General features: G+C 43.8%; 1 protein-coding gene across 2 annotated transcripts in view; it reads right to left on the bottom strand.

Moving 5' to 3' along the window:
• Positions 1–436: 436 nt before the first annotated feature.
• Positions 437–8,691, bottom strand: part of Il20ra (interleukin 20 receptor subunit alpha) — a 44,261-nt gene continuing 36,006 nt past the window's right edge. For both annotated transcript variants that reach the window (XM_031380529.1, XM_031380530.1), the window contains 2 exons: positions 5,029–5,168; positions 437–1,582 (listed from right to left, as the gene is read on the bottom strand). In XM_031380529.1, coding sequence (XP_031236389.1) covers positions 818–1,582; positions 5,029–5,168 — 905 coding nt within the window. In that variant the 3' untranslated portion in view covers positions 437–817. The remainder of the gene's footprint in view (positions 1,583–5,028; positions 5,169–8,691) is intronic.

Genomic DNA, 8,691 nt, shown 5'->3' with positions numbered 1-8,691 from the left:
TGTGTGGTGGCTGCCTGCTGGTTAGTGTGTGGTGGCTGCCTGCTGGTTAGTGTGTGGTGGCTGCCTGCCCAGAGGCCTGGGCTGTAGCTGCTGGTTAGTGTGTGGTGGCTGCCTGCTGGTTAGTGTGTGGTAGCTTCCTGCTGGTTAGTGTGTGGTGGCTGCCTGCTGGTTAGTGTGTGATAGCTGCCTGCTGGTTAGTGTGTGGTGGCTGCCTGCCTAGGGGTCTGGGCTGCAGCTGCTGAGTCATATTTGGTGTTCGCTACGGGACTAAACTGCTGAGACAAAGAAGACCAAGTTTGCCTCCAGAGAACTATTGCTTAACAGGTTCACTTCCCCCATATCCTAATAACGTTTCTCTTCTACTACCTCTGCTAGGGCAGAGGTTCAACCCTTATTAAAAGTAGGTTGCAAAAAAATCATGCCAACAATCAGCAAGTTCTAGAAAAAGGGTTTATAAAATAATGACTTTTATGAAATATTTTGATAGTGTTATGTATATACAGTAAAAACCCAGAAAATAACTCTTAGAAAATAATAAACTGGGACCATGGTGAGCTCTTCTGTATAAAGTCCCCACACAACCTGCAAATCTTACTCTGTTTACAATAAAGCTCAGGACTCTGCATTTCAGAAAGTTCCTCCAGGACTCTGTGGATTGGGAAGAAGTTTGTATGGAAGCCAACCACATGGAGGAGGCAGGGCTGACCAAGTGTGTGAACAGAGAGAACAGTGCCATTACTGCCACTAGATAATCTGAACACTGCTCACTCCCTGGAATGGTTCCTTCATTTGTTGATGGTCAACAGAAAGCCTGGTGTTAGCTTTCCATTTGTACAAGTAACCCCCATTCCTCCATAAACTGCATGAGATAGTTTTCATTTTCTTCCTCTGACTTGTCAGGTGCCTGGTTCTCATAGAGTCTAGACAAAAGGCCATCCTCTAAGAGCTGGTGTCTCTCATAATGCCTGTAGTTCTCAGAATCACAGCCAAAGATAGGTAAAGAAGGGATACACAGCCTGCCAGTCTGAGGGTCCCAATCCACTACTGTTGTGGATGGCTCTTCCTCTGGCCCATCTTCTGAGCCAGGATGCTCCTGCCCCAGGTGATGTAGGTCTTCAAGCTGTGGGACCAAGTTTGTTGAAGTTGCCTGTGGTTCAGATAATTTCTCTGTTCTGGCCTCTTCTGGCCCACAGAACTGCTGGATTTCACCCTCCCTGTAGAAGTCAGCTAGGACTTTGTATTGAGGCTCAGTGTCTGCCTCTCCTCTGGGGATGGTACTGCTAAGCCATTCATGCTGGGTTAGGGAGTTGACTCTGTCTCTTTGCTCAGTACCACAGACAATGTCCATCAAATGTGAAGAGTATCCTAAATGTTGCCCCTCCACCTCCTCCCAGTGCAGCTCCGAGCTCTCTCTGAGCTCAGGGTCAATAATGCTGAAGTTATCACTGCTTTTGTCCAGTAAATCCATATCCTTCTGAGAAATTTTAGAATCATCCAGCATACTGAGAGTGATGAAATTAAGTGAGATTGTTTCAGTAGGCTCAAAGACTCTTTTGCCAACTTCATTTCTATAAATCAGTCCCTGCAGAGAGAAGAGAATGAGCTTCAACTTTTCATTTTAGAAAGACATTACTAATAGCTGCCAACTTCTAGTGTCACTAGATAATGTGCAACATTTTCTAACCAACCAATGATGGGCTTATGTTTGGCATATAGAGAAAACTTTACTTGAAGACCAAGGGGCCCAAGACCCGTTAAGAGCAACCAGAAGTGAGCTGTGTCACTGGAGAGTGTCCTTGTGAGGTTCAGGGGTGCAACTGAGAGAGATTTGAGTCAATTAAGTTCTGGAATCGTCTCAATTCTTTAAGATTGGGAACTCTATCCTTTCCGGCAAAGGAAGGAAGTTTAGGCCATGACTCTCCCTGCTTTGGTCCATGAGGACAAAGGGAGCAGAGACAACTGACAGGGGCTCTGAAGGCCTTTGAGTACAGATGGTTAAGACACACAGGGAGCAGCTGCAGGGAGGCAGGCCAACTTTACTTGGGTGACTAAAGGCTTACACAGTTCTAGGGGATGGGACAGGGACAGGGAGTAGAAAGAAACATGTAGGATGGGCAAAGGCCATTCATTGGTTAAAGGCTTGAGGTACCTAAATGCCTCATTAGCATGGGAAGAATTTTAGGAATTTCAGGTGCTAGCTGAATGGGTTTTTTATCACGGGAGGGTCAGGGAGAAAGGAAGTTGAACCTGTAATATAACTGAGGCTGTGTGACAGGTAGAGATGTGGGATAGGGGAGAAATTTGAATTCACCAGACAAAGTCAGAGAAGGTGAAGCCCTGCCAATGAAGGGAGTCCTCCATTCTATGCTGAGCTCAGGCTATCTAGTCAGTGGTAGACTTTGACCTTAATTGCAGAATTTTCCCACAGAACTCTTGGATGAAGTGCCGTAGAGTGTAAAAGTAGAGAGTCCATTTTGTTTTCAGTTGTTATTAGGTAGGGGCTTCCTGGATACACTCTGGGCATGAAATATACACAGGTATAACAATGGACATGGAAAAGGGAGTAGGATAGTTTCTATGGTTACCTGACACAAATAGAGTCACCAGAGGAGGCATTCAATGAGGGCCTGTTTATGTCTAGATGAGGTTGGACTGTGGGCATGCCTGTGAAAGATTTTCTTATTTAAACCAAGGGAGGTGGGGGGCACACCCTGAAAACTGGCAGAGTCTTCCCAGCCTGGGCCTTGGGGGCATTAATTCATTGTTCTCTGTGATACTTTGCTTTTGGCTCCTACCACCCTTACCCCACCCCAACCCCCACTATGGTGGGCTATAACTTGAAACTGTGAGTGGAAACAGGAAACCAGCCCCTTGTCTCATAAATGCATTTAGTTAAGTTACTCTATCACAACACCAGAAAAGGAAATGGACACAAGGCTGTAGTCTTCAAAATGTGCTAGAAAAATCCAAAAATATAATAAGGTAAAGCAACAATAGCAACAACAACAACAACAGCAACAAAAAAACTAGCAATTCATCTCCTAGTTTATAGGATATTTTAAAAAGTCTGAATCATGTCAGAGATGCCCAAGAATAAAGACAATTGGTAAGACCCCCGTGGGTATTCTGTCTGCACTCCACCCCCACAGTTACCTGGCAGCAGCTGGCTATGCTCCTCCCTACAATTCTGGTAGGCCTGGCCCACTAAAAAAGGGGCTGCTTAGTCCCTTCCTCCCCTCCTCCCTGCCCCCAAACTCCTGCTCTTACTCTTTTGCTCTCTTGCCTCTCTCTTGCCTCTTGCCCCCTTGCTCCCCCTCTCTTCCTATTCCATTCCCCGCTCTCTCCACCTGGCCATGGCCAGCCTCTACGCCTCTCCTCTCTCCTCTCTGCCTTTCTCTGCCTCTACTACTCTCTTAACTTCTCTCCGCATGCCCTGAATAAACTCTATTCTATACTATACTGTCATGTGGCTGGTCTCTCAGGGGGAAGGGATCCCTTGGCATGGGCTCACTGAAGCACTCCCTCCCCCCACCCAGATAGAACATATTCTTATAGCTCTTTCTCTTTTTATGATCACAACAAGTCCCCATAGTCCCAGCTACTCTGGGGGCTAAGAGAGGAAAGGCCAGCTGAGACAATTTAGCCAGACCTTGTCTTAAAAGAAAAGATTAAAAAAAATTTGGGAACATAGCCAAGGAGTGGAATGTAGTCCCTGTATGAGGCCCTAGGTTCCATCCTGAGTACCACAGACATGATTTTTGTTCTGCTTTGGGGTACACAGAAGGCACCTGTTATAGAGTGGCATCAGTGATGGGGTACAATCTTCTTGCCACACGATGACATGATTTCATTTAACACTGCACAACAGGGCCTTTTACCTCATTGTTTCACAGAATTATAGGCTTTAAAAAAAAAATCACATGCAGCCAAATCTCTCTGAATTTTCCTCCCAGAAAATTAGCTACAAAGAAGTTAACCCCAGCACCTAAGTGGAGCAGGGTAGCAGAGAACTATACGAATGGAATCAACAAGAACAGACATATGTATTACATGCATTTATGTGAGAAAGCATCATTAGTTATTCCCAAGGGGAGTATTTTGATATTAAACATACACTGGACTGTCACCTTTTCTCCTCTAGGTGGCTTCTTAGCTGCCTTTATTTTTCTAGAATAAGCATGGACCTAAAACATAATGGTGATCATGATATCACAACCCAGAACCTCACTAAATTTCTCTAGACCAAAGCCAAGCTCTGACAACGGCACCATGTTTTCCCACGACACAGCCTGGTGCTGCTCACCAGTGTAACTCCTCATGGAGAATGTGGTAGACTGGGCACACAGCAAGCTTTCTGGCCACGCCACTGCTCCACCTGGCTCTGCTACTTTTTCTGCTTAGAGTAAGTGTCTATCTCTTTCTTTCATACCCGAGCTTGAACATGAGAATGGATCCCCACAAAAGATTTCAGAGATTCCTTGTGCCCCATGAGTCCTCACAACTTTTTATTTTTAGCCTTCACATATTATTTCTTTCCTTTCTTTCTTTCTTTCTTCCTTCCTTCCTTCCTTCCTTCCTTCCTTCCTTCCTTCCTTCCTTCCTTCCTCTCTCTCTCTCTCTCTCTCTCTCTCTCTCTCTCTCTCTCTCTTTCTCTCTCTCTCTTTCTTTTTTTTGGGACAGGGTTTCTCTGTGTAGCCCTGGCTGTCCTGGAACTCACTCTGTAGACCAGGCTGGCCTCGAACTCAGAAATCCCCCTGCCTCTGCCTCCCAAGTGCTGGGATTAAAGGCATGCACCACCACCGCCCGGCTCCAGAGACTGATTTTTGTCTTGTTTTGGGGTACAGGGGTCACACACAAGACTGCATGCATGCTATGTAAGCACTCTCTATGAAGCTACTCTCAGCTCAGAATGTGTTTTCTAATTCAACAGATTAAGGCCACTCTGTTCTTATAGGAAACTATCTGTTTTACCCCTCCTTTTCTTTCTTCCTGTTGTCCTGACAGAATTTGACCAAGACAAGTACTCACCAAATTTGCTGGGTGTTTTTCCTTGCCAACATGGATGTAATGGTAAACTGAGTAGCCAATTGCAGAGAAAAGAAACATGATAACAGATGTGGGCAAGACATACCAGAAGATGACTTTAGTCTTCCATGCTGATGCTTGAACTGTTAAAGAAAATTCATGGGTTAGGATTGCAAAGTAATGGTTTAATATGGTATGAAATCTGGGCAAATGTCAAGAGGCTGTGGGCAGGTCACCTGACTCATGGACTCAGTTTTCTTACTTCTACACTGAGAAACTTGAGAATTTGTCATTTCTCTGACAATGAAGTTCTTAAGGAACTGTCTACATTCACTCCCCAATCTTTATAGTAAGGATACACTAGTATACAAGTCATTGGGTATTCCAAACATTATGTCAGGCTTTGAAACTCATCCTGGCTCATGTATGTGAAAAAAAAATGGGTCTATCACTTTAGTAATTCACAGCTCTCCAAACCTAAAAGCAACACTCTTTTTAACGAAATCCCTAGTTCCAGTTATGGGAAACTTCCCTTTGAGTTATTAGTCAGAGAAGTCCTCAAATATTATAGGCTACTCCTATTGCCCTTTGTTGCTTCCCAGAGCTTGAAGGTAAGATCAAGTTGCTGAAGATATTGCACACTTTGAAAATAGACATTAGAGAAACCAAACTGATGTTGACTTTGATGCCTCTCTCCTGAGAACCAGTTCTCAATATTTAAGGTACACTACAAGCCACAAAGAGAGAAAAATCAATCAATGGCCCTACCCACCAGAAAGCCTGCAGACCACAACAGTGATCAGCATGTGAGAAGATATACTCAAGGAAGCATTAGTGGCACACCCCTCCTGGAGAAGGAAGCATTAGTGGCACACTCTCCTGGAGTAGCCAACAACCATGGCACACCCCTCCTGGAGTAGACAAAAACCATGGCTCACCCCTCCTGGAGTAGCCAACAACCAAAGCACACCCTACCGGGAGTGTCCAACAATCATGGCACACCCCTCCTGGAGTATCCAACAGCCATCTAACTGGACCTAACATTGTCTCAGTAAGGGGAATTCCTGCCTGATATTGTAAACCTAGCCAACCTGCTGTAGCTGGTGAGTTCATGGACCCTAGAGGAGAACCTGCTAATACCACTTTCCTAAACCAATATACTTTCTAATTATACCAAATACATACCTGTATCCTTATGCCCTAAGATAAGCGTAGCTCCCACACCTCACTGATCAAATAAGCTTATGTTTAATGGCAGAGACCATGACAGAAATCCATGACTGGACATAATTCATAAAACAACTGAATGTGGAGTGTCCAACCCAGCAGATCCATATAACTAACTGATCATTATATCTAAGACTCAGGGATCATGTTGGAAGTGGGCTGAGACAATTGTAAGAACAGAGGACCAGGATGCCTCTATGTGAAATAGTGTCTTCTATATATGACAGGGGAGCTACAACTATGAAATCTCAAGGATATGGTCACCTGAACAAGACCAGTTGACATGGCAATTTGGGTGAGGAAATGTCACAAGCCCCCACTCATAAAGAATTATAGACAAATGGGTGTTCAGTCTTCTCCAGGGACAAAGATCATAGTAGCTTATTTATTCCAAAGTGGTCAGTTCTAAATATGTATACACAGAAACAATGGTTAGCTGACTCAACAGGGTGTGTGTGTGTGTGTGTCTGTGTGCGTGTGTGTGTGTGTGTGTGTGTGAGAGAGAGAGAGAGAGAGAGAGAGAGAGAGAGAGAGAGACAGACAGACAGACAGACAGACAAACAGACAGAGACAGAGACAGACAGAGAGACACACACAGAGAGACAGATAGTTAGAAACAGAGATACACAGAGACAGGACAGAAAAAGAGAGACAGAGAGATAAAAACAGAATAATTTTAAAAGGTGACATCATATCATTAATTTGAGGAGAAGTCCTGCTGTGTGACTAAAAAGTCTGTCCAATAATGAGAAGACTTAGTGAAGAATTTTAAGAGGACTATCCTGGTCCACCACTGACTAGACCACAGAGCTGATACAGGCTTGCTCCCCCGTGTCTGACATACTTGTGGAGCTTGGGTGAATGACCTGGAGGTTGGGCTGGTTAACTTTAAATGTCAGATTGTGTAGGCCAGAGATATTAGACTAAACACTATTATAGATGTTTCTCTAGATGTACAGTTTTTAGATGGATTAACATTTTAATGAGTAGAAAATTGCTTTCTATAGTGTGGATGAGTTTCATGTACTCACTGACAGTCTTAAGAAAAAGAGACTGACAAGCTCAAGGAAGAGGGAGTTCTGCTTCCACATGGCCCTTGGGGATGAATTACTTGCTGGCTGTCTCTAGGGTTCTCAGCCTGATGCCTACCCAACCTTTTTATAAGATTTATTTACTTTATGTACATTGTAGCTATCTTCAGACACACCAGAAGAGGGCATCGGATCCCTAATGTAGTTGCTGGGAATTGAACTCAGGACCTCTGGAAGAACAGTCAGTGCTCTTAACCGCAGCCCCTTAAGAGTTTGTGCATCTGATTTACACAATGATCAGAGTTGACTTTAAAATCTTTGGATCTGTTTTTCAGGAGAATTGTAAGACCTGTAGGAAAATGAAGAGAAAGAAAGAAAGAAAAGAGAGAAAGAAAGAAAGAAAAAGAAAGAAAGCAGGCATGTAAATGTACCACAGACCACGGTCTCTTCCCTACAACATTCTTTACACACCAATAAAGTCAGCCAGTGTGGCACAGGGACATTCTAATCCATGTGCATGTTGGATGTTCTCGCTGTCAGACAGAGATAAAGTAGTGTAGTTTCTATTCCCCTTACTACCAGCTGTAGATGGGAAACAGATGTATTATGATAGTGATAGTGAATTTGGGCATTCCCTGAAGAACTCTTCTACCCCATCTATTGTCCCCAGAGAGAGCACTTGTCTGCCTACAAGTAATGAGGCTCTGATGCAAATACTGGGATGCACCTGTCCTGCTTTAGATGGCAGCTTAGCTCAGGCCCCAGTGTAGCCCCAGATCTTGCCAGGACACAGGGCTTATCCTGACTAAGAAGTTGGTGACAACAACAGCTGGTATTTAGTGTGGTGTGTGATAGCACATTTGGTACAGTGAACCAATATGTTTCATTTTCATTTTGGGGGTTGAGAAACTGCAGGGAGCAGAGATATTTTTCAAGACATAGTCCTTAAAGAGATTTTTTTTTTTTTTTTAAAGAAAGTAGTGTCCTAGGTTTCTTTAGTGAGTGACAAGGTGGGATATTGTGGGAAACTTCAACACTAGACATGGTATATTTTTATCTGTCCCTTCACTGCACTGGTGAGGAAATGCACTTCATCTGCTTCCTGGGAAGAAGCTTGTGTGATCTCTACTTAGTTGACTGAGCTACATTGGAAATTCACTCCTACTATTTGGCACTGATCAAATTGTTAGGAAACACATACTAATCCTAGACACAAAGCTGATCAATCCAGTCCACTCATGTCCCTTCCCTGCTTGCTTCGTATTTGAGTTTTATTTGTATTATAGTAGAAAATGCTTTCTTTTCAAAGAGGTGGCATGATAAAGTAACTGAGAAGTACAGCTTTTTCCTGGTCAAATCCTTTTCCTAGGGACTGTTTCAACTTGACAGAAAAGAGGAAAGTAGGGGT

This window comes from Mastomys coucha, unplaced genomic scaffold (genome assembly GCF_008632895.1).
Source record: "Mastomys coucha isolate ucsf_1 unplaced genomic scaffold, UCSF_Mcou_1 pScaffold2, whole genome shotgun sequence".
NCBI lineage: Eukaryota > Metazoa > Chordata > Mammalia > Rodentia > Muridae > Mastomys > Mastomys coucha.
This window is presented reverse-complemented; position numbering and strand designations above follow the sequence as displayed.